The sequence below is a fragment of the Molossus molossus genome, unplaced genomic scaffold (genome assembly GCF_014108415.1).
Source record: "Molossus molossus isolate mMolMol1 unplaced genomic scaffold, mMolMol1.p scaffold_m16_p_14, whole genome shotgun sequence".
NCBI lineage: Eukaryota > Metazoa > Chordata > Mammalia > Chiroptera > Molossidae > Molossus > Molossus molossus.
In genome coordinates this window covers 78,713,022-78,739,868 of record NW_023425349.1, presented here as the reverse complement: position 1 = coordinate 78,739,868, position 26,847 = coordinate 78,713,022, and the positions used below count along the sequence as shown (strand labels likewise).

The window sequence follows — 26,847 nt, the reverse complement described above, 5'->3', positions numbered from 1 at the left end:
GGTTCCCCCCCCGCTGGGGGCGGGGTCTAGAGAGAGCAGGAGGTGTGGTTTCGGGGGAGGGGGTGTTTGTTCTTCCCGTCCTTTCCCTCCTCCCCGAGTTTTCACAGTATTTGCTGAGGGCGAACGCGGAACGACTCGATGAAATTTAGCAGAACACAAGGCGGGACGCAGTAAAGCGGCTTCAGGGCCGAGACGCGCGCGGGGTCGCGCTCGGGGGCGTGGCCTGGGCGGGGCAGGCGCGGGGCTGCGGTTGCGGTCCTTGCGCCTGTGGCGGCGGCGGAGGCGACTGGGTGAGTGAGAAACCGGCGGAGCGCTGGCTGTTTGGAGTCTGGTGCCCGGACCGCGCGTGGGCGGGGGCGCGGGCTGTCCCCCGGGTTCGCCTTGTCCTCTGTTTTCTCCTCTGTTCCGTGACCGAAATCGGGCGTCGGGTTTCCATGCCCGCGACTAGTGGAGTCGCCTGCATCCGGGCCCGGGCTTCCCGGCAGCGGCGGCGCGGAGACCGAGGGATGGGGCTCGAGCCAGCTTTCCCTCCCGCAGCCCAGCCGGCTCCTTTCCGGGGCCCGGCGTGGGACCCAGAGGGCCCGTCGGACCCGCGGAGCCGCGGGCTCCACGGAGAGAGCCTCGGGCGCCGAGAGGCTTGGCCCGGGGAAAGGCCAGAGGGCGCGCGGCGCGGCGGCTCCGGACCCAGCGGGGCCACAGGAGAGTGCGGGTTGGAGGGGCGGCGGTGTGGACGCACCACACGCCCACGGCGCTGGACCTTGGGGCAGCAGTTCGGGACTGAGCCGTGCCCCGTGCTGTGGGACGTAAACTCTTGCTTCATAAGCTCCGCGGTTACACAGACTTGCAGAAAGGAAGTGACCATTGTGACTTGGGCATCACTTGACTGATGGTATCAGTTTCAGAAAGAAGTGCACTGATTGCAGGTCTGCGTGGAACCCGTGAACTCGTCCAGGTCTCAGTGTTCGGGAGCCGAAGAGGGCGGTCGTGCCCTTGCGCGGGAGAGATGCCCCGGTCAGAGGCCATGGGGATCCTTAGGCTCTAGCGGAGTCACAGTGGATACATTCCAGTTCACATTGTTACCGGCCCTCGCCTCTGATGAAGAGGACACAATACTTCTAGCATTGCTTTTAATTTGTACAAGAAGCATGGGAAAATACTGTGAGATGTGATCTTTTTTCAGACTTTGGGAAACTTAATGGGACCATCACATTAGCAAGACTAATAAATGGGAGAGTAATAATATGGAGCCAGAATACTTGAAATAGGATGGTGTTATGTGACATAGATATCGTTGCCAGCACCTCAGCCAAACCCTGCCACGCTTGAGAAAAGGAAATCAGTTGGATTTGCCTTATGATGACTGTGCTCTTTATACATGTGAAAAATGAGAAAAATTATGGACCACACTGCAGATTGTGCAGTAAGCTAGCACTAACTTGCGCCAGGAAACAATTACATAGGGGCTAAAGATTTTTTTCCTTAGAAAGTTGATAAAATAATCTTGTTATTTGGCCCTGATAGCAGTCCAAAATGTTTCTTTCAGAGAAAGAAGTAGAAAACCTAATAAAACTCCTGTCTTTCAAGCCTGTCTTCGGGCCCAAATTAAAGTAGTTCAGAGGAGGGTAGGGTAGCCTGTTATCTGAGAAACCTGAAGCTGTGAGAAATGGCCTATCCTGATATCTTGAACATCTCCGAGTCTTGCCTAATGAAAATTTAGAAAGTGTTGGCAACTGTCTGGTGTTACAGGCAGTTCACTGTCTATAAAGTTCTTCTGGCAGCTCCTGTTTCCTAAAGTGGGCTGATTTAGGACCCCGTTTCTCTTAGGGCTGGGAGAAAATAAACAGAAAGCATGGTTACAAGATGTGTGGTTGAATTCTGGTTTACAACTGTAGTGGACCAACCCACTTTCTAAATACCAGCTGGAAAAGAGATGGCTGATTTTTAGTAAAGATTTAAGAGAAAGCCAAGCTTCAGATCTACAACTGCTAACAGTATTAACAAATGATAGTTAATATAATCTGTATATGTTGGCTAATTTTCAGAAAGTACATTGGGTACATCTTATCAACCCTATCCTTTGTTTATAGGAGTGGCCAGCTACAGTGTGACCCAATTTGGATCCTGGCTTCCCTCAAAAGGCTCTTAAGGCTAATGTTTGATAACCCTCTAGGGAAGCCAACACTACATGTGAATAGATATGTAGACTAAAAAAAACCACAAAAGACTACTGGTTTTGAACCAACTATTTTTTTTAGCCACATTTGTATATAATGGATTTTCCTCACAAAAATGATGAGTTTAATGTTAGTAAAATCATTTTTACGGCTCCTAATTATACTTCTCTGTGACATTTCTCAAGTTATTTCTTTTGGCAGGATTTAAAGCTAAACAACATGATCCTTGTCCTTTGTTTTCTTTCTAATGATACTAGCAGTGAGACTGAATATAATTAGTGGTCTAGCATAGTTTAATTTTCACTATCAGTTAACAAGTTTTCCCATAATCGAACCAGATTTTGCTTTAGGGGTCAATTCAATTTTAGAAAATGCTTTTATTTTCAATGTAATGATGAAATTCTTGAGTTGCAATCTTGCCTTTATGATAATCCACCTTTTTTTAATCCAAAAAAAAAAAGCAGAAGAAAAATATATTACAATACGATTTTATGGCCATGTGTTTACTTAACTCATTTCCTTGGCCTCCAGTTTGCTGTTGTTAATGACAGTAGCATCATTACAGTTTCAATTCACATTACATTTCTGTGTTTTGTCATTGTAAACTGACTGCTTGAATTGTCTCCAAAACAGTGAATATTTTAAACACACTATATAGCTTATATCCACTTACATTGTCTATAACACATTAAAAAGTAAATATTCTGTAAATGAATTTCTGAAATAAAAGATACACACATAAGAACAGTCTTTGTGTTAAACCATTTCTCCACATAAAGTGTTTTACCAAGCTGTGTATACACCTGTTCTTGACATCATGATAAAAGGGTTCATCTAATACTCTAAAATTAGAAGCTGCTGCTTTTCATCAGTCTCTGAACTCTCTTGACAAGGTATAGATAAAATCTTTTAAGTAGAATGGTTTACTTTGGCATGAATTTACTTATAGATCAAATGTGTTTTCCCAAAGGAGTCATATAGGCAAAGATAGGTATATCACATTTCAGCTAACAACTGCTGTCCTTTACAATTTTGATGAATTAGAATTGCTTAAATGAAATTGTCATTTTAAAAATTTTCCATCTTTGAATACAAATATTCAATTTTAATATTAAGAAAAAATAATTCATTTTACACTAACATTACATAGAATGTGCACCCTCATAGTGATATATTTGAGTAGGTTAAGATATATGAGACCTGGATTCTAGCCTGGCTCTGTGAACTTGGGCACTTCATTCTTCTCTTTGTGTCTGTTTTCTCAGTAGATTAAAAGGCTTGAACAGGACCCACCCAGCTGTGTTCTCTACATTTTCAAGATAACTGAAGCTTTCTTATTTCAACCATTTGCATAGAACTCTTCTTTTTAGTGATAAAATGTTAATGTTATACTGCTTTCTTGACTAGCATATTAAATGTTTTATCTTTGTGTTTCAGAGTCATCCTAAACACCTGTCATAGGCTTTAGTACCCTGGTATCCAGAGATCATTAAAAATAACAGGACTGTTTGCTCATTTTTGTTATCCATCCATACTGCTGAGTTTTTGCAATTTTTTGTCTTCTTTGTGTGTCTCTCCCCTCCCTTGCTTTTTTTTAGCAGCTTTCTACTGTCAGGTATTTTACTAGTTTTCTAGGACATAACAAAATACCACAAACTAGGTGATGTGAAACAACAAAAATTTATTCTCTCACAGTTCTGGAAACTAGAAGTCTGAAATAAGGTGTCATTAGGGAAGAATCCTTCCTTGCCTCCTGTTAGCTTTTCTGGCTACCAGCAATCCTTGGCATTCCTTAACTTGTAGCTGCATCATTCTAATTTCTTCTTCCATCTTTACATGGTCCTGTTCCCTCTATGTCTGTGTCTCCAAATCTTTCTGTCCTTATAAGGATGTCAAACATTGGATTAGGACTCTCCGTAATCCAGTATGACCCCATTTTAACTTGATTGTGTCCATTTTCAAATGAAGTCCATTTGTAGATACTGGAGATTAGGACTTGACTAGATTTTTCAGAGTAACATAGTTTAACCCACAATAAGCATTGGTGTCTCTAACTGAACCTTCCCCTTCCTCATTTAGTCCTCTTTAGTTGATATGGTTTAGGAACCAAATATCCAATTATATGAGAATTGCATATAGACTGGATATTTGGGAACAGTGAGGGTCTATTCTATGAGCTGTAGTTCATAATATTTCTTCTGAATGTTCAGAGGCCCTTTTTAGTTTATTGTTACTTTGGATTTCTCAGTATATTTCTGAATGTTACTGACAAGTTACTGTGTATCGTAAAATTATATCAGCACTCAGTGTGCACCTGTCATGCTAGTTGAATGTCTCTATCCTGGTTGGAGATATGCTTCCAAATCTTTTTCAACTAAAGAGGAGAAAAACCACATATGCTGAAATTATTTAGGTTTTTGATAGATGACTTTAAAATTGCTGAACCTAATCATTGGTTTTGTATGTCCTTGTTTAGATATTCTTGGAGCATTTGGATAATGTGACGGTTGGGATGTAGTGATGTCGACTATCTGTCCTCCGCCATCTCCAGCTGTTGCCAAGACAGAGATTGCTTTAAGTGGTGAATCACCTCTATTAGCAGCTACCTTTGCTTACTGGGACAATATTCTTGGTCCTAGAGTAAGACACATTTGGGCTCCAAAGACAGAACAGGTACTTCTTAGTGATGGAGAAATAACTTTTCTTGCCAACCACACCCTAAATGGAGAAATCCTTCGAAATGCAGAGAGTGGGGCTATCGATGTAAAGTTTTTTGTCTTGTCTGAAAAGGGAGTAATTATTGTTTCACTAATCTTCGATGGAAATTGGAATGGGGACAGGAGCACCTACGGACTATCAATTATACTTCCACAGACAGAACTTAGCTTCTATCTCCCACTTCACAGAGTGTGTGTTGATAGATTGACACACATTATCCGGAAAGGAAGGATATGGATGCATAAGGTGAGTGGTTTTGAGCTTATTAATCATGTTAACTTAGCCATTGAAAGTTTATCTTCTGACACACTTATATCTAATTTTTAGAAATTATATGCAGTTAACTTCAAGCAGTAGCTATTATTTTCACCTACCCTATTAGATACATAGATCTAGTGTGATGTCTGTGATATTCATAATGACCCTGGAAGGTAGTATGTAACAGCTCCACATTACAAATAAAAAGCTAAAGCTTAGAGAAATTAAGGATCACTAAAATAAGTTTTAGCGTCTATATTTGTCTTGGGATCCTTTGACCCTAAAAGCTGTTTGTTTGTTTGTTTGTTTGTTTTGGAATTGCATGACTGTGTTTCCTGTACTACTGTGAATGGGTGCAAACATTTCAAAACAATTGTTTCATAAGCAATTGACCATGGAGCCTTTGGTCCCTTTAACTTCTTTGCCAAGTTCCCATATTTGTAAAATGAGGAGGTTGGGCCAAATGGTTTCTAGGAGATAACTTCTTGCATTTCATTTTCATATTATAAATGATATTCTAGTCATTTCTTTTGTAGACTGGGCTAGAGGAAATTACTGTTATTCCCTAAATCCTATAGCTTAATATAAAGTGATACTTATATTGCCATATACTCTTGGCAAATCTGAAGAACAAATTTATTTTTCCTTTCTACTTTGCTGTTTGGTACTACCATGGAAAATCATGAAAGAATTATTAACTTTGTGAGGCTTTTACTAGATAGTAAGGAAAATATCTTTTAAAGCATGGGTGGGGCCCAGCCGGTGTGGCTCAGTGGTTGAGCATCTACCCATGCACCGGTTCACTTCCTGGTCAGGGCACATGCCCAGGTTGTGGGCCTGATCCCCAGTGGGGGGCTTGCAGGAAGCAGCCGGTTGATGTTCTCTCTCATCGAAGTTTCCATCTCTTCCTCTCCCTTCCTCTCTGTCTAAAAATCAATAAAGAAAAAAAACATTTTAAAGCATGGGTGAGGAACATCTGGCCCACGGGCTGCATAAGGCCCACAAAATCTATACCTACTAACATCACACACCTCACCAAATTACCCTGACCAAATATAGCAGGCTAATTTTTAAGTTGATAATTTTGTATGGCCCGTAAATGATGTTATACATATCCAAATGGCCCCTGGCAGAAAAAAGGTTCCCCACCCCTATAAAGGAATAGTTTCTTACTATGTTTACAGACTTGCCTCCTTATTTTTCATGTGTATAAAAATCATTTAAAATTAGGAAGCTCTATATTCTCCAGGTTCAATTTGATCATAATTTGAAAAGTGCAGATCATTACCTTTGTGAAATTGTGCAGATATTACCTTGACTGTTTTCTGTTAAATTATATGTTTTTAACTGCAAGAAAAAAAGGATGGTTTTATTTTATTTTGTATTATTTAGGAGAGAATGGATTCATTTGGTTAATTTCTGTCCCCCTTTTTCCGACCTAAAGTGGAAAGTATTTTTACCATGAACTAAATTATACAAGAACATGTCTGCTAATTAACTGTATTGTAAAAAATAAGCATCAAATGTTATTTTTAGAAATTATTTTAATACATTTATTCTTGCTCAGGAAAGGCAAGAGAATGTCCAGAAGATAGTATTAGAAGGCACAGAGAGAATGGAAGATCAGGTAAGGTGGATTGTACACAGTTAAGTACTACCAGGCACATGGAAGTCTGTATAAGGCTAAGGGCTACTTTGTTAAGGCCTTGAGGCCATGTTAGTTTGACAGAGTGAGCCTGAAAGTGAACAGAGCCTTTATGGCGATGCATGGAACAAACTGGGTAAAAACTTGCATATGTTAGACCTGAAGAATTAAATGTAAAGTCTAATAGTAATTGCATCTACAGATTAATATTTTGCTACCCTTTTTTCTGTATGCAGAGAGTAAGTTTTGAAAACTTATTCATAGTTAAAGTTAAAAATTTTATATGTAATTTCTTTAAAGTAATGTTTCTCAAACATGTCCGCAGAACTAGTTGTAACAGAGGAAAATGAGTACTCCTAAGGTATCTGTAGGTGTAGGCACAACTTTAAACATAATATATCTTTAAAACTCATGCAGTTTATATTTTATTCTATGATAGATCTATTTTTTTTTTTTTTTTTTGTAATATTATTATTTGCCAGTGATATTCCTCACCTTTATACTGATCAGGCTTCTTTTAATACCAAGTTCTAGGAAAATGTTACATGTTTATCCCACGACTTTGAATACACTTAGGGAGCAGGCACCAGAGTTTGAAAAGCATGATTGCAAAGGTGGGGCTTCCCTTGTGGAAATGAAGTACAAGCCATTTCAGCACAGGTCAGAGCAGTTCTTCTGAAGGGGACTCTGCAATGGAGAAAGGGTTCTTTGCTTTTACTCCTATTGCCCCAGCCACCCCCTTCATTCCTGTTGAAACTCCGGTGCAAACATCATGGCGGGATTGCTGTTTCTCTGGTTCTCCTTAGCATACCCAAGGCAGAATGGTACTTCAAACAAAAACTTCTCTAAAAATTTGTGAAAATACAGGGACATTAAACAAGGAAAATACAAAACCCTATAAAATGACCTCCTTTATAAAATTGTTATGTCTGTATTTTGTAAATAACTTTCCAGGCCAGAGGAAGTAATTCTGAGGAAAGGTCTGAGAATTATAACAAAATGTTTCCCTTTACCTAGAGAAGCCCAGCCTTTGCTTGCTGGTCAGTAAGCAGGGTCTCAAGGAATGAGGTGACTTTTACCAACCTCTGGTTATGGAGTAACTAGAATTACCTCAAGATAAGGAAATTTAGGACCCAGTAAAATTCTGCTTTTACTGGGACTTTTTTTCAAACCACAAGCCTGTACTTATCAAGTTACCACTGTTAATGAATTCTGTCTCTCTCTTAAGGGCTCTTGAAGATGTTGTCCTACTCCTTCTCTGGTCATGAGGAAAGTATACTTGGGACAGACAAGGTTCTTAGAGGGGAAACATTGTCCAGCTCAGAAGTTTAAGTTAGAGAAATTCAAGGAGGAAAGGAAACTTAAGGATTTTCTTTTAGAGTCTATGTTCAGCCTTGCAGGATTTTTTTGTTAAGCTTCAATAAAGATACTTGTATCGCTTATGATGATACATATCAGATTCTGTGTATGAACTCCTTTATATGCCTAATCATAAGGGAAGGTATTTTCCCACAATTATCCTTTTTGAAAAGGAGTTGCCTGATAAGTGATGTGCTTTCGATGACTATTTTGAACAGTAAATACTATTTGGGGAAGTGTGAAACAACTTCAGTCAGTGCTGGTTCTGGATGCCTGTTGCTGTTCTCTGATAAAATTGCTTTACAAGGAGCCAATATAACAGCAGCTTCAGTCACTTTGCTTGTTGATTTGCAGTGTAATTGATTGTAATTGTAAACAAGCATTTAAAAATTACCTTAGCCCTGGCTGATTTGGCTCAGCGGTTAGAGCATCGGCTTGTGGACCAGAGAGACCCGGGTTTGGTTCCCGCTTAGGGCACATACCGCGGTTACAGTTTGTCCCTGGCCCTGGGTGGGGTCCTGTGGGTGGCAACTACTCAATGTGTCTCTCCCAATCGATGTTTCTTTCTTTCTCTCTCTCTCTCTCTTCCTCCCTCAAGATAAATGCAAAAAAATGTGCTCAGGTGAGGATAAAAAAAAAATACCTTAAAGAGCAGAAACAGTGAGTGGTTGTAGTGTGGAGGTTATTACAGCTTGATTTTTTTTTTTTTTTTAAATAATAAAATCTATGATGTAAGGGGGCTTATGGCTTAGGATAAAATTTCTAGAGACAGTGTAACATTTAAATTCTTAAGCAACTTACATGATCAGGGGGTGCTGGAAAATAGGTTAATCAGGAATGACTAGGGATGACAGCGGTTCTCATTTGAAAATAACGTGAAAAATTTGATTAAAATTGTCTTATGAAATATGAGTGAGGAAAAAAAAACATTGTTAGATTGATCTTAATATGTGATTTTAAGAATTTTGGGTGAGTTGTAGTCAATAAATGAGGGATCACTTGATTTTGAGAAGCTTTATATTTGTGGTATTCTATATTGTTTTCATTTCATTTTATTCTACAAACTACAGATTTCAAAATTACATTTTTGATATGTAAGAAGTAGAAAAATTGTCTTGAATGAATTCTAAAGGGAACTTTTTTATTGATTATTAAAAATACATGTGATGATTTTTATTTGCATTTGGGTAGATTATAGCTTATTATGAATGTGGAGGTTCAGTATTGATTCAGGTTTTACTATCAAGTTAATTGCTAAGGATTTCAAAGTCTTATTCTTTATTTTTAAATATAAGACACATTGATGACCTTTAATTGAGTTATATTTCATATTTCAAAAGGAGATCCTTTCTATATTTGGCATGATGATTTAATTTTTTCATTTAACAGTCAATGATAAACCAGTGATTCTGTTCTGACTAAAGAAAGTTATTTCCAGAAGAGTGAAAATGAGTTTTAAACAGCATGTAAATCCTTTAGAAAAAATGTTTTGGCCCTGGCCGGTTTGGCTCAGTGGTTAGAGCGGTCAGCCCATGGACCAAAGAGTCTGTGGTTCGATTCCTGGTCAGGGCACTTACTTCAGTTGCAGGTTCAATCCCTGGCCTTGGTCAGGGTCATTCTGGAGGCATCCATCCCTTTCACATTGATGGTTCTCTCTCTCTCTCTCTCTCTCTCTCTCTCTCTCTCTCCCTCCCTCCCTCCACCCCCCTTCTCCCTCCCTCCCTCCCCCTCACTCTTTCTTCCCCACCCTCCTCCCACTCTATCTAAAGCTCAGTGGGAAAATATCCCCTAGTGAGGATATAAAAAAATGTTTTAGAGTAGTAGACTTGCTTGGGGTTATGTTTGAACAATGTATCAAGTATTCCTATCAAAGGGCATTATTCTTTGCTTTCCGTATTTAATTTTTTGTTGTCTAGTTTCTTGTATAATTTTCTTTACCTCATTTTACTTTTTTGTGCAGGGTCAGAGTATTATTCCAATGCTTACTGGAGAAGTAATTCCTGTAATGGAACTTCTGTCATCTATGAAATCACACAGTGTTCCTGAAGAAATAGATGTAAGTTCTTATTTTGTTAAATATGAGCAGTGGTATCCTTTATCCATTTTTTCTTTTTTAGTTACATCACCATTATGTATATTAGTAGTATAGTCATTTTAGTAGTATGCATTTTTTGCCATGCATACTATTCACATGGCGTATTAGTGCTTTAACAAAACACACTTAAAATTATATAGGCTTTTTGGTCAGTGAAACTATGATAACATTAAATTTATTTATTTGACCGCTTTTGTATTTCCTGGAAGTGGGAGAATTTCAGACCTGATAGCAGCAATCAGTATTTAATATAGTACTTTTGGTAACAAAACAGTGTACAAATGAAAGTGTACCCATGTTCATGAGTCTAGTTTCCTTAATCATTTGTTGAGGACATTTTGAGTCATATACTGTGCGTGTATAGAGAAATCTCTAGGAGACAGTTCTTATTGCTTTCTGACATTTCTGTCATTAAGATTTGCCTTCCTAATTCTGACAGTGCAGAAGAGGAGGTTGTTGTAAAAATTGTTGCTAAACCTGCCTAACCAGCTTTTGTATTTGTTCTGAAATTTTATGGTAGTGCACAGAGATTGTTTTATGGGGATTCTTGATGCTTAGAAATGAGGGCAATGTGTTATATTGAATGTTGACTTCAGAAAACTTATGTACTAAAAGTGTTTTTTCAACATTAATTTATACCAACTTTTTTTTTTTTTTTGGTGCATTTTAGATTGCTGAAACAGTTCTCAATGATGATGATATTGGTGATAGTTGTCATGAAGGCTTTCTTCTCAAGTAAGTATTTTGTTTCTTTTCATAAAAACTGAATGAAGCAGATACAAATCTTATGCTCACCTATGACGAGTTATGGAAGGAAGTAAATAACAGAATGGCTACCCCATATTATTCTAGGGACAACATTGCATATTTGAACTATTAACTTAGCTTTGTGTTATTTTTTCATTTATTACATATCTGTGATATATTTGATGTTACTCTTTTTATTTTAATATTTAAAGAAGTTGAGTTGCCACAGTGCCCAGACAAGAAATCTCGGTCTCTTGTTTGGTTCTGGTTTCTTGTTTTACTTCTCGTCCAAGCTGCAACTAAGAACCCTTTCAACACAAGTTTCATGGTGGATGTATTTGAGTTATTTAGGCTTAGAGAAGAAAATTATTTATGTTTGTACATATCCTTTCCATCTTTCAGTAGATTTTAGTACTTAAAAGTGTGGGCTCTAAAACTAGATTTCATGGTTACTGCTGTGTAACCCTGGGCAAGCTGCCTGAACTCTGTGTGCCTCCATTTCCTCATCTGTAAAATGGGAATAATATAGTGCCTGCTTCATGGGATTGTTCTATGAGTGAGGTAAATCAGATTAAGCATTTAAACAGTGCTTGGCACATATAAACACATAATAGTAGCTAGTACCTAGCATTTGCTATTTATATTTCTTCTAACAAAAAGGATAATAATAGCCAGTATTTATTGAGTACCTACACATTAGTCCCTCATCTGAGTGCTTTCTCTACACGTATAGTCTCATCTTCTGCTTTAGTGTTTCTTTACAACTGTAGATTATCATGAAATTTTATTTTTAAAAATGAGGCGTGAACTGCTTTTATGTTCCACAGTCTTTTCCTTTAGGTTTAGAATGGAATCGTAAAGGCAAATGTGTATCTAACCTAGAAGCCTTAAATGGCTTGAATCAGAAACTCCTTAGTCCTGATTCTGCTCAGTGTCAGCCATTCGTAGCATTATCTTTAATCCCCTTTTACTTTAAGTAAGTCACTTAACCTCTCTCTACACCTCAGTTTCTTCCACTATAAAATGGTGATATTTTACTGAGTGGGTTGTTTTAAGGTTCAAATGAGAGACTCTCTGTGACAGGCACGTAGAAATAAAGATGGCATTATACTTGTAGCTTTGGTGCTCCTCGTGTAAAGCTATTCTAAATTATTTGAAGCTTACTTGCCTTCTTTTTTTTTTTTTTTTGTTTAGTTTGTGAAATAGTTTTATAGCCAATGTGTTTTAATCTCTTTTCTTCAATTTACAGTGCCATTAGCTCACACTTGCAAACCTGTGGCTGTTCTGTCGTAGTAGGTAGCAGTGCAGAGAAAGTAAATAAGGTAATTTATTTTATAATCCAGCAAATAATCTCACACTTTAATACTGCCAATTTATCATGGATTGTAATTCAAAGGTTAGGTCGCAGTCAAAATGATCTAATAGTATAAGGAGGCAATATAATCTGACCAAATGACTGTGATATTCTAAGCAAAAAGTTGTTTATCAGTTTCATTTTGGTAACTTATAAATACTAGTAATAAGCTACCCTGTATATTTACTTGAGGCTTAATTTACCAAAATTATATTTCTAATACAACCATTTATTACTGCACCAGTGACTAATGATATTATTTCTGTTACTCCAAGAAAGTAGCTTTCCATCTGTGTCCCCCAAAGCCTTCCAGTTCCACAGAGAGACTTCCCAGTCACTTGGAGGGGGAAAGGCTCTGTGTTAGGGACTGTGTGTTTTTTATACATTTTCCTTATCTCACATTATCTAAATTGGCTTAATAGCTTCCCTTTTATCTTTTTTAATTTGAGAAAAAGGTTGCCACTGTTCTAGATTGTAAACCACTGCGTTAATATGAAAACTCTAAATATGGTCTGAATTCCAACATAGTTACATGGTGCAGGGGAAGAAAAATAATTTTCTTTCTCCTTCTAGGTTTTCAGCTGAGACCTCTTTGTAATTAAATTAACAGGAGAAAAGTAAACAAGTTGAATAACATGTATGCCTCATGTGTACATGGGAGATATGCAGGAAAACTGAGTGCCTCCCCAAATGATCCAAGCCATCACCTTAAATATCACTTTCAGTTAATGAAAAAGAAGGTGTTGGAGGGTGGGAGTGGGAGGTGACCAGGATGAGGGTATAGTTACGCAGATCTGAGTCCTTGCCTTCTCCACTGATAAGGGTTTCTTCCTTCTCTTGAAGGGGAGAATGTCTCTTACAAAAGGGTAACTTTCATGGTTTCTTCTTTGTCTGCTGTCTCTTGAAAGTAATCAGCCTAAAATAATCTTTATGTCAAAAGGCATATGTGGGGGTGGCACATTCTGCTTCCCTTCAGTAGCTTTTTACTTTCTTTCATAGATCTATAGATCAAATCCTGTTAGAATCATAGGTTTATAAACCCCGAACAATGGCTTGCTTATTTTAAATCAAATTTGATGGAATTAATTCTCATTCCCTGGAAAGATTTGGACACTTACTGATACTCATTATAACGAGATTTCACATGTAGAACTACTGAACAAAGCCATAATTCTGCCTAATGTAACTGATTTAGTTTTCTTGACCAAAATTATTTGCTCATTTGAGAAGCACTTGCTGCTGGGTGAAGAAATAAGTCAGTAATTATACTTGGTTGTTACTTTCTACTGAAATAAGGATTCCATGGTCAGATAACTTTGAGAAAGTCTACATATAATATCAGTCACCTGAGAATCACAATATATATTCAAATGTTAAAGGTTTTGAAATACTATAAATTTACTAGCATTTCCCAAACTTAATTGACCACAGAATCTCTGTTTTTAACAACAGCTGTTATAGTCCATGGACTATCCTGGGTAACTAAGGAATACTTATTTCTTAGGATATATTTTATTGTCAAAAACAATGGAAATTTATATTCCAATTTCTTTCATAAGCAAACCAATTTTTTTTATTTTTTACTTTATATTTTAATGCTAAAATCTTTTCTTTTACAGATAGTTAAAACATTATGCCTTTTTCTGACTCCAGCAGAGAGAAAATGCTCCAGATTATGTGAAACAGAATCATCATTTAAATATGAGTCAGGGCTCTTTGTCCAAGGCCTGCTAAAGGTATAGTTTACACTTATCAATTTTTGAGACTCTTTATAAGTGTATTTTGAACATTAGTATTGTATTTCATATTTTCATGCCAACTTTCTTTACACAGGTCTGAGCATAAAGTTATGTCTTATTGATTTATAGTTGGTATCAGTGAAACATCATAGACTATCTGTGTTTCTCTCTGGTTTCCTGTAGCTGTCTGTCTGACCTTAGGATTTTTTTTTTTATATGTGCTCGAATCAAGTTTCTTGTCTAAAATGGGAGCTTTTTTTTTTTTACTGAACAGATTTGAATTTTTGTGTTACCATTTTATGTTTATATTGAAAAACAATTTAAAGCTGCTTTCTAACTTGAAAAGGTGTATAAGATTTGATCAATTCCTGTGTTTGTGTGTATTAGAAAAATTATTTTACAGTTTTATTTGTTTAACTCTACATTTGGAGGAACAAAACAGATAAATGTTAATTAGCCATTATTTTCTATAATTACGGGAAAGACAGTTATTCTTTTTATCCAAACTATTGTTAATTATAATAAAATACATGCAGATGTAGATTTCCTAATACTTATGTGATTCTCTCATAGTGGATGCGTTCTTGAGGATGTAGATACAACAAAATGAAAGAAAAATATTAAAAATTGTTACAAATAAAAATGATATTCAGCTTTTGCATTTTCAACAATGTGCATGCTATGAGCCCAAAATAATAGTATATAAATACAGAAACTATTTAAGGGAAACTCATTTCTGATTTGAATTGTACAAATCTGAAAATTAGAACTTTTTCCTTTCAAAGGCATAAGGTACCTAGTACTTTTATTTTCTCAGCAACCTCTCATTTAATTATATAAACGTATTTCTATTTACTTATTTTTTTATCCTTACTGGAGGACATTTTTGCATTTATCTTCGGATAGAACAGGAGGGAGAGAGGGGAACAGAGAGAGAAACATCGATGTGGGAGAGACACATCAACTGGATGCCACCCAAACGACCCCAACCTGGGCGGGGACAAACTGCAACTAAGGTACGCGCCCTTAGCGGGAACCGAACCCAGGACTCTCTGGTCCATGGGCCGAGGCTCTAACTGCTGAGCCAAACCGGCCAGGGCTATAAATGTATCTCTAAAAGGGTCCTATACTAAATCCATAGAGGAAAACTTCGAACTATAACTTAATGAAAATATATTTGTTATTAATATAACAGTGATTGAGCATTGACCTATCCACCAAGAGGTTACTGGTTCAGTTCCCAGTCGGGGCACATTCTCAGGTTTCGGGCTCAATCCCCGTGGGGGGCGTGCACGAGGCAGTTGATCCATGTTGATTTGATGCTTCTCTTGCTCATCAGTGTTTCTATTATTCTCTCCCTCTCCCTTCCTCTCTCTCTAAAAAATCAATAAAAAACATTACATATATACATATATATATATTTGTTAAAAATGGTACATGCAATTATAAATTGTATAGTCTTTCAGAAAATGGTTCAACATTATATATCAAGAGCTTTACAGATGTTTAAAGACTATCTACTATTTGTACCTCTGCAAAGTCTTCCAAAGAAAACAATTATATGTGCAGAAGATTCACTTATAAAGATGGTTATCACAACATTAGAGGAGTGAAAAATTTGGAACAGCCTTAGTCTTCTGTTCTCTTCAAGCGCATAGCACAGTGCCTTATGCACAGTATGTCCTTGTTCCATGGCAACCCGGCTGACTATACCTAGAAAGAAGTGCGTTTTTTGCTTATTATAAAAATACATATATTATTGAAATTTAAAAGAGTGTATGAGTAGGTAAGAAGAAAAGGTCATTTGTACTCTCAGGATCCAGTGAATAACCACTATTAATATTTGGCATATAGCTTTCTGATCTTTTTTCCTTCTCTATGTATTTTTTTCACATCTCCCAGCAAAAAAAAAAATGGATTATACTCTGCATGTCCTAACCTGCTTTATTCACAGTATATTGTGAATATCTTTCAATATCAACACATAAACTTTACCAGCTTCATTTTGGATGCTTAGGTGGTTTCTATCACTAAAATTTTGCACACAATCACGATTAATATTCAAGTATAAATTTCTAGAGATGGATTTGCTAAATCAAGCTAGTTTTTTTTTATTTATTTAAACAATAATTCTTTATATCTTTTGGCATATAAGACAGTACGTTTTCCTTTCATCATGACAGGATTCAACTGGAAGCTTTGTGCTCCCCTTCCGGCAAGTTATGTATGCTCCCTATCCCAGCACACACATAGACGTGGATGTCAATACCGTCAAGCAGATGCCACCCTGTCATGAACACATTTACAATCAGCGTAGATACATGCGATCAGAGCTGACAGCATTCTGGAGAGCCACTTCTGAGGAAGACATGGCTCAGGACACAATCATCTACACAGATGAAAGCTTCACTCCTGACTTGTAAGTAATACCCAGTCCCTTTTGTTGTTGTTGTTACTCCTCACCCGAGGATATTTTTCCTTTGATTTTAGATAGAGTGTAAGGGAGGATGGGAGGGAAAGAGGAAAACATATACATATATATATTATATATGTGTATATATATATGTGTGTGTGTGTATAAAAACTAAACCAAAGAAGTAATTCTAAGTCTTTATTGATATATGAATATAAAATACAACAAAACTGTCAAAAATATTAAAAGAGCATTCTTTTACTTTGAATTTTATATTGTAGTATTTGTTCTTTATCATAAAGTATAATTCAGTGGTTCTCAACCTTCCTAATGCCACGACCCTTTAATATAGTTCCTCATGGTTCCTCACCATAAAATTATTTTCAATGCTACTTTATAACTGTAATTTTGGTACTGTTATGTCTTAGGCGACCCCTATGAAAGGGTCGTTTGACCTCCAGAGGGGTTACGACCCACAGGTTGAGAACCCCTGATATAATTAGTAAATTAAAAAAATAGAAAGTAATGAGCCCTGGCCAGTTTGGCTCAGTGGTTGAGCATCGGCCTGCGGACCAGAGAGTCCTGGGTTCGGCTCCCGCTAGGGGCACGTACAAAAAAAAAGAAAGAAAGTAATGATAATAAAATATTCAGTGTGGACCTAATTAAGAAAACAAATGATATTGATAAACTTGAATTATAAAACCCTAAGAAAACACTTAAATGATGTGATGAAATCAGGAAAAGATTTGTAGTATTCTATTAGGATTCTCTTTAATTAATTTAAAATATCTGGCACATACAATGTGTTCAATAAACGTTAACTAGAATAATACAGATTTGAGTATGTAAGGGAGCAGTAAAATTGGAGCAAGTGACCTGTTTTTTATTTCGAAGAAAAAGAGCTGAGGTAGCAGACATGGAGCACCCTTAGTCATACAGAAGGTGTTGACCAAAAACAAAAGGAACACCACGTCCAAGGGCTTCCCAGCCTCACATGTACTAGGTGCAGAAAGATGACTTCATTAGGACCCATCTTTTCCCAGATCTCCACTATTCTTGTTGGTTCCTTAGAAAGCTTTAGGGAAATCAGTTTAGAAAATGTATTGGTCAAAATTGGAATTCCAGGTCACTAAGCTTTCACATTACAGTATTGATAATTTTGGTACACCTGTAGAAATTCTGAGAATTAATTTGTTCCTTCAAGCATTTTCTTCTTTCCTAAAGTATTTAGTAATTTTTTCTTTTTTGTTTGGTTGCTTCAGAGCTCTTTTGGGGGAATTTGGTGAACTTTAAAACAGGTTTACAACCATCTAGTGGTTTTTTTTGTTTTAGAGAGGATATGTGTACACTTTAACATTTCTTACTCATTTTTAGCCAATTACGTTTGCTTCACTGATTTGACCAACTATCATCAACCAGCTGTTGTTTTGCTGATCATAACAAATAATGTTATGTATTTAAAAATATTTTCCAACTCTAAGTAAATTTTCTTTTTATTTTTTAACTTATTTTTATTGTTAAATGTATTATAGATGTTTCTCATTTTTCCCCCATTGACCCCCTCCTCCCCACTTCCAACCCCTTCTGCCTTTCCCTACACTGTTGTCTGTGTCCATTGGTTATGCATATATGCATATAAGTTCTTTGGTTTATTTCTTCCCACCCCCCAACCTCCCTTCCCTTTGAGGTTTGTCAGTCTGACAACCAATTTGTACTTCTTTTTTTTTTGTTGTTACAGATATTTCTCCTTTTTTACCCCATTGGCACCCCCCTCCCCACCGCAACCCCGCCCCGTCCCTGGCTTAGTTGTCCATGTCCATTGGTCATGCATACATGCATATAAGTTCTGTGGTTTATCCCCCCCACCCCCTCTTCTGAGGAATGTCAGTCTGTGCCCTACTTCCATGTTTCTGGGTCTACCGTACTCCTCAGACTGTTATGTTCATTATATTCCGTATATAAATGAGATCATGTGGTATTTGTCTTTTTCTGGTGGCTTATTTCACTTAGGATAATACTTTCCAGGTCCGTCCAAGTCGTCTCAAAGGATAAGAGATCTTTCTCTCTTACAGCTGCATAGTACTCCATTGTGTATATGTACCACAGGTTTTTTATCCATTCATCTACTGATGGACACTTGGGCTGTTTCCAGATCTTAGCTATTGTAAATAGTGCTGCTATGAACATGGGGGTACATATATTCTTTCTGATTGGTGTCAGGCTTCTTAGGGTATATTCCTAGAAGCAGGATCACTGGGTCAAATGGAAGTTCAATTTTTAATATTTTGAGGTAACACCATATTGTTTTCCATACTGGCTGCACCAGTCTGCATTCCCACCAGCAGTGTAGTAGAGTCCCCTTTTCTCCACACCCTCACCAACACTTGTTGTTTGATGATTTGTTGATGGTGGCCATTCTGATAGGTGTGAGGTGATACCTCATTGTTTTAATTTGCATCTCTCTGATGATTAGTGATGTTGAGCATTTCTTCATATGTCTCTTGGCCATTTGTATGTCCTGTTTAGAGAGGTGTCTATTCAGCTCCTCTGCCCATTTTTTGATTGGGTTCTTTGTCTTCCTTTTGTGGAGTTGTATGAGCACTCTATATATATTGGAAATTAACCCCTTATCTGATACATCATTGGCAATGATGTTCTCCCAAACAGTGGATTGCCTTTCCATTTTGATGATTGTTTCTGTTGCTGTGCAGAAGTTTTTTAGTTTGATGTAGTCCCATGTGTTCATTTTTTCCTTTGTTTCTGTTGCCTTAGGTGATGTATCAGTGAAAATTCTGCTCCGTATGATATCCGAAATTTTTTTGCCTACATTTTCTTCTAGAATTTTTATGGATTCACATTTAAGTCTTTTATCCATTTTGAGTTTATTTTTGTGTATGGTGTAAGTTGATGGTCTAGTTTAATTTTTTTGCATGTAGCTGTCTAATTTTCGCAACACCATTTATTAAAGAGGCTGTCTTTACTCCACTATATGCTCTTGCCACCTTTGTCAAATATTAATTGAGCATATTGCCTTGGGTCCATTTCTGGGTTTTCAGTTCTGTTCCAGTGGTCTATATGCCTGTTCTTGTGCCAGTACCAGGATGTTTTGATTACATATTTGTACTTCTTAATCCCTTCACCTTTTTCAACCATTCCCTCAACCCCCCTCCCATCTGGCAACCAACAAAATTTCTCTGTATCTATGAGAATGTTTCTGTTCTGCTTGTTTGTTTGTAGATTCAATTGTCAACAGATATGTATTCATTGCCATTTTGTTTGTTCATATTTTTTATCTTTTTCTTCAAGAAGACCCTTCAACATTTCATATAATAATGGTTTGGTGGTGATGAACTCCTTTAGCTTTTCCTTGTCTGGGAAACTCTTTATATGTCCATTGATTCTAAATGACAGCTTTCCAGGATAGAGTAATCTTGGTTGTAGGTTCTTGATTTTCATCGCTCTGAATATTTCTTGCCACTCCCTTCTGGCCTGCAGAGTTTCTTTTGAGAAATCAGCTGACAGTCTTATGGGAACTCCCTTGTAGGTAACTAACTGCTTTTCTCTTGCTGCTTTTAAGATTCTCTCTTTGTCTTGAACCTTTTGCATTTTGATAATGATGTGTCTTGGTGTGGGCCTTTCTGGGGTTCATCTTGTTTGGGACTCTCTGTGCTTCCTGGACTTGTATGTCTGTTTCCTTCACCAAGTTAGGAAAGTTTTCTGCCATTATTGTTTCAAATATGTTTTCGATTTCTTGTTCTCTCTCTCCTCCTTCTGGCACTCCTAAGATGTGAATGTTGGCATGCTTGAAGTTGTCCCAGAGGCTCCTTACACTATCCTCATTTTTTTGGATTCTTTTTTCATTTTGCTGTTCTGATTGGGTGTTTTTTGCTTCCTTATATTTCAAATCAATGATTTGCTTCTTGGCTTTACCTACTCTACTATTAAATCTGTGTTAATTATTCTTTATTTCTGTTAATACCTCTTTTATTTCTGACTGGTCCTTTTTTATGCTCTTTTTTTATCCTCACCCGAGGATATTTTTCCATTTTCTGTACAGATAGAGTGGGAGGGAGAGAGAGGAAGGGAGAGAGAGAGAGAAACATTGACGTGAAGGGACACATCGAGTGGCTGCCACCCGCACGACCAACCAGGGCCGGGGACAAACTGCAACCGAAGTATGTGCCCTTAGCGGGAACCGAACCCGGGTCTCTTCGGACCACAGGCCGACGCCTTTTTTATGCTCTTGAGGCCCTCACTAAGTTCACTTAGGTTCTCACTAAGTCCATTGAGCATCCTTATAAGCATTGTTTTTTTGTTTTGTGTTTTTTTGTTTTTGTTTGTTTGTTTTGTTTTTGTGGTATGTGCCCCTAGCAGGAATTGAACCCAGGACTCTCTGGTCCACAGGCCAATACTCATCTGCTGAGCCAAACTGGCCAGGGCATAAGCAGTATTTTGAACCCAGCATCTGTTAGGTTGCTTATCTTCATTTCGCTTAGTTTTTTTCCTGGAGTTTTGTTCTGTTCTTTCATTTGGGACCTGTTTCTTTGTCTCCTCATTTTGGCTGCTTCCTTGTGTTTGTTTCTATGTATTACTTAACAAAGAGGTATGGGGCCAGCTGAGACCAGATGCTGCTTGTTTGAAAGAATTTAGAAAAACCAGTGGGGTACAGACTGACAATCCCCAGAAGAGGGGGTGATGGTGGAGAGATAAACCACAGAACTTATATGCATGTATGCATGAACAATGGACATGGACAGCAAAGCTGGGGACAGGGCAGGGAGGGAGGGGGGGAATCAGTGGGGGGAAAAAGGAGAAACATCTGTAACAAAAATAAATTGATTAATTAATTGAAAAAAAAAAAGAATTTAGAAAAACCTGAAGCAGGATCAAGACAGTCCAATCCTATGGTAAAGCAACTGGCAACAGCTTGGGTGGGCCTGAAAGTTGGGTGGGGCGGGGCCTCAGGGAATCACCAGGGCAGAGCCAGGTTGCTGGAGTCCCAGGCATGGCCCCTGTCTGCCATCCCAGGGAAGGGCTCACCAAAGGAACAAAGGCCTCAGACAGCACGTCTGTCCAGGAGAAAGCTGCCTCTTCAGCCCTCGCTCCAATGCCAAACAACTCAGGTCTTCCCCACATGTCTCTGGTGCCTTTTAAGCTGCCTCCCCCACACTGGAGCCTGGAGGGTGGGAGTCTGAGTAAGTTCGTACGTGGGCCCTTTAAGAGGAGATGCCTGGGACTTCAGCCGCCTCAGCCTCAGTTCCTGCTGGTTTTCCAGCCAGAAGGGATGAGGGCTTCTCTTCCTGGCACTGGAACCCTGAACTGGGGGCCAGGTGTGGGACGGGAACCCCTCACTCCTTAGGGAGGACCTTCCTAGCTGAGGTGTCCTCCTAATTTTTATCTGCCACACCTGGATGGGACAAGCTCGTCGAACCTCCGCCCCTCCTACCAGTCTCTGTGTGGCTTCTTTAATTCCGTATTTGTAGGACTGCCATTCAGCTTGATTTCAGGTGGTTTTGAATGATGGTTGTTCTGTAGTTTAGTTGTAACTTTGATGTGGTTGTGGGAGGATGCGATACCACGTTTACCTACACCGCCATCTTGACCAGAAATCCTCTAAGTAAATTTTCTTAACATAAAACTGTCCAAATATATTTTCAGCCACTAGATTGTGTATTATGTTAAATTTTATGTATTTTAGACAAATTTTACCTTTTAGTTTATTTTAAACAATATTACTTATTTTTTAAGATATATTTTAACTTTAAAAAATAATTTTAGTTACTGCCAATAAAAAATGAAAACTCAGCCCTGGCCGGTTTGGCTCAGCGGTTAGAGCGTCAGCCTGCGGTCCAGAGAGACCCGGGTTCGGTTCCCGCTAAGGGCACGTATCTCGGTTGCAGTTTGTCCCCGGCCCTGGTTGGTCATGCGTGTGGCAGCCATTCGATGTGTCCCTTTCGCGTCGATGTTTTTCTCTCTCTCTCTCTTCCTCTCTCTCCTTCCCACTCTATCTGAACAAAAAATAGAAAAATGTCCTCATGTGAGGATTTAAAAACAAAAAACAAAAAAACTCAGCCTGGCTGGTGTGGCTCAGTGGATTGAGCATTGTTCCATGGACTGAGAGGTCCTAGTTCATCCCTGATGGGGGTCATGCAGAAGGCAGTTGATCGATGTTTCTCTCTCACATTGATGTTTCCATTCCTCTCCCTTCCTCTCTCTCAAAAAAAAGAAAGAAAATCAGTCACTGGAAATATTTTTTAACATTGTACTTCATCTGATTCACTATGACCAAGGTACTCATTCAGTGAAACAGGCATATTCACAACAGTGGACTTAAATAGCTTTATTCTCTCTCCAAAGCCAGAGAAGGAGTGCTATCGGTGTCCACGTTGGACACTAATTGGACACCTAGTGATCATGAAATGCTGAAATTTTCTTCCCCTTTTGGGTTTCTTTCTATTGTTTGATATGCTCTTTTCCTGAAACTGGGAAAGACACCTCTTTACAGCCACTCTTCTCAGTTATATGATTATCGTACTATTTTCAGGTTTTGTTTTGTTTTTGTTTTTTCAGTTAAAAATTGCTTACTTTATTAAATGTTACATTACTCCTTTTATTTGAGTATAACCTAGCATCTCAGTAAATTCTTTAGGGAAGTAGAAGGCAAGGAGAGGAAAAGAAGAGAAAAGATCAAAGGGAGTTCAATCTTTTTTTTTTTTTTTGAGTACCTACTCTATCCTAGCTGGTGTATTAGGTACACATTCTCTCAGGTGTGCATAATGTCTTAACTTACAATGATCGTTGTCAAGGTAGGTAATGCTTTCCTAGAACACGAGCTGGTTCATGTTACTTGCCAGACAATGGGCTGTGGTGCAAAACCAGTGGTTGTGATGTTGCAGATAGTCATCTAGCTGTGTTCCTTAGTCCCACACAAATGGTTCTTAGCATTCCTTCTTTTACCTTTCTTCATCCTAAAATGTTTACTAGAAACGAGCAGTAGTACATAATATTATCCTTTTATTTGGGTTTTGGTGGGAGTGCTGTGTGTCTATCTTTGTTGCTGTTTTATTTTTGAGATTGTAGGAATTGGTAATTATATTTACTAATTACCAACATTTTATTTTATAAGATGAGCATACTAAAACAGATTTATTGATATTCTTGGAAATGCTTATATCTTTAATAAGAGAAAAATAATTACATAGTGTCCTGATAAACTCCTGTGATATACAAATGTCTCCTGGACTTAAATATATATTTTATATCTTCAAATAAATACACCTGATTTTTATTTTAAAATGTTCATATATAATATCTCATTTCTAAGAATTTATTGGCTATAGTATAGGATTATAGAAAGTAGCATTGTGCAGCCATTTCAACATTTGGATTATTTTCTTCATAGGAATATTTTTCAAGATGTCTTACACAGAGACACGCTAGTAAAAGCCTTCCTTGATCAGGTAAATGTTAAGCTTGAGATTGCTGGAGTTAATGATTTGATATATATGTGTTAATATATCCTACAACACCTGTAAAGTATCTAAATGATTTTTCTTTTGAATTGTTAATGAGGAGTAGTCTAAATACTAACAATTAAAGATGTATCATTCCCCAGTTCAAATAATAAATGTTTTAATTCTGATCACTGACCTATAACTCAAAGTGTTTTCTTCTTGGGGAGTGAGAGGAAAGGGTGTGCGAATATTTTTTATTTGCCTTAATTGAGTCAAAAATGCCTTTAAACCCTATACCCATTTCAATGATAGCATCTTTATTGTTTCCTTCTTTTGAAAATGTCTGCTTAATTAAACATTTGAAGAAAATTATAGATTATGGGACTTATTTTTTAATAAAATAAAGCTTTGTCATAGTATTATTCTGGGGATCAGGTCAGGAAACATTGTCATAGATGTAGCTTTGAAATAATGAGATCCTTAGGTTAACTAGAAATTTTTGATTCAGGTCTATGTGGTCAGTGACATAGGTCAAAGTTCAAGGATAATACCTAGTCATGTAATTCCATACTTTTCAAGCTGAAATAAGATCCTTCTCCCACTATACCTGCACCCTCCTCCATGTCTCCTTCTCCCCTTCCCCGACAAGGGTCCTAGAGGAATATGAATATCTCAAAATCATGATCTAAGCATGGTTCAACTTCTGGGAACTTCAACTTTATTTGAAGATGTGGGCAGAAAAAGTTAAATAATACAACTAGAAGTAACTTAAAATTATGATTTTTAATAATCAAATAAATATACATATATGCTGAAGTAGAAGGATAAGTACTCATTCTAAATATAATATGGAACTGTCAGACTGCATCCGGGAGACATCAGTGGGGAATGATTGGGGAACTGCGCTAATGTGTGTTCCCTGCCAGACACTGTTAATACTGTGATAGACACATGCTGTGTAAGGAGGAGAGCAAAGTATTCATTAAAACACTTTATTTTTCTGTAGGTTTTTCATTTGAAGCCTGGTTTATCTCTCAGGAGTACTTTCCTTGCACAGTTTCTACTGATCCTTCACAGAAAAGCCTTGACACTAATAAAATATATAGAAGATGATACGTAAGTAAAACTATATGGAAGAAAATCCTTTGTGCATCATTTTGTTTTGTTCCCTTTGGACATTTTCTATATTACCTTTTCTTTTTTTTTCTTTTTTTGTAGGCAGAAGGGGAAAAGGCCCTTTAAATCTCTTCGGAACTTGAAGATAGACCTTGATTTAACAGCAGAGGGCGATCTTAACATAATAATGGCTCTAGCTGAGAAAATTAAACCAGGCCTACACTCCTTTATCTTTGGAAGATCTTTCTATACTAGTGTACAAGAACGAGATGTTCTAATGACTTTTTAAATGTATAACTTAGTGAACATATTTTGTCACAATCATAGTTGCTGCTAAAGTAGCTCAGTGGTATGGGACACATCAGCCCCTGGAATCCTCCTCAGCAGTGGCAATTAAATTCACACTACAGTTGTCACAAGAATTCTGCAAGAGGTTGTCATTTGCATTGTTAACAGTGAATGGATCTTTTCCTAGTTGTATTCTCTTGGGATACAGACTTATGTTTACAATTATAATAAATATTGCTATTTGTAGAAAAGATATAATAGTAGAATATAAACTTGACCACAACTACTGTTTTTTGAAACTTAGGATTCATGGTTTATATGTATCAAAGTGGAATCTGAATTACCTTCTAGAGATATAGTACTAGCTGACTTTGCATCGTTTGGTGTTTCTTGGTATATGGGAATACTGTAATATTGCTGTAATCAGCTGAAAACTAGAGCATATAAATCATCTCAGTTCCATGGACAGGAAGTTAACTGGAACCTAGGGTAAACTTGAGAAAGAAAATATTGTTCAAGCAGGTATTTAATTAATGTTAATTGTTAGATCATACTTTGTAGAAGTAGTCATTCAGATTCCATCTGTGTAGAAATATCAATCAGTGTGCAGAGTCTGATTGTGATGAACCACAGTCAGGGTGGTTTTGTTTGTTAAGCTCTATCCAAGAAAATACAGGAAATTGGATTTTATGTTTTAATAGTTGTTGCCAACTTTTTCAATTAATTTTTATTATTTTTGAGCCAAGTGGAAATGTGTACCTTCTGTACCATTTTTTTTTTCCTTGGAGATAATTACTTGGGAGAAGTTTGGATTTCAGTAGTCAGTCACTGCCATCTTGTTCTCCTCTCTTATAGTCTTACCTTGATTTGGCAATCATTGTAATTCTGAGATTATTAAATGCAATAGAGAATATAACGTCTTTTTTAGGAATAGAGAATAGTATTTTGTCTTACATTTCTACACATATTTTTAAAGTTGCTGCCATTTGTCTCTGCCCGCATTGTATGAGGAGTAGCAGGAGAAACTTTACTGACGTGCTATTTTACTAGATACTACTCTGGCAGAACTGAGTGGGCTATTTCTTTTGTTTTTTTAATGTGTTTGGACCATTTTGCTAGCTATAAAATAACTAACATAATTCTGTGCAAGAACAGTGTTGACACAGTAGTAGTATATGTCAGCATAAAAAATATATTATTTAAAACTGTGAAAGTAACACAAAAGGGAAAAAATATAAGAAAGGGATAAAAGTGATAGAGCCCCTCTGCCCTTTACCCAAATTTAACCAAAAGTATGTTCTGTTCTGAAAAGTCCTTATAGCCTTTTACATCACTAATAAGAAAGATGTAGGCATCTGATTTTGACACACATTGAACTATACGACTGATGCTCAGTCATGAAAAAATACACATACCACCTCATTATACCCTGTACTCAGTGTTTATTACATGACAGGTTATTTAAGTGCTGACTGATTTTCTTTTTT

The 26,847-nt window shown here is 37.4% G+C and overlaps 1 protein-coding gene across 1 annotated transcript; it reads left to right on the top strand.

Moving 5' to 3' along the window:
- The first annotated feature begins 233 nt into the window (after positions 1-233).
- Positions 234-26,847, top strand: C9orf72 (C9orf72-SMCR8 complex subunit). The gene is made up of 11 exons (XM_036261423.1): positions 234-290; positions 4,651-5,138; positions 6,718-6,777; positions 10,115-10,210; positions 10,920-10,984; positions 12,246-12,318; positions 13,970-14,086; positions 16,273-16,508; positions 23,905-23,962; positions 24,963-25,072; positions 25,175-26,847. Exons 2-11 carry the CDS (start codon positions 4,695-4,697, stop codon positions 25,359-25,361), a joined length of 1,446 nt encoding a protein of 481 aa, XP_036117316.1. The 5' UTR covers positions 234-290; positions 4,651-4,694; the 3' UTR covers positions 25,362-26,847.

What these genes read in the sequence shown, in the direction of transcription:
- C9orf72 (XM_036261423.1), top strand. Translation starts at nt 4,695, where the DNA reads ATGTCGACTATCTGTCCTCCGCCATCTCCAGCTGTTGCCAAGACAGAG. An exon ending in TTGTCCAAGGCCTGCTAAAG is followed by an intron (nt 14,087 to 16,272) that starts GTATAGTTTACA and finishes TCATCATGACAG; the next exon opens with GATTCAACTGGAAGCTTTGT. An exon ending in TAAAAGCCTTCCTTGATCAG is followed by an intron (nt 23,963 to 24,962) that starts GTAAATGTTAAG and finishes ATTTTTCTGTAG; the next exon opens with GTTTTTCATTTGAAGCCTGG.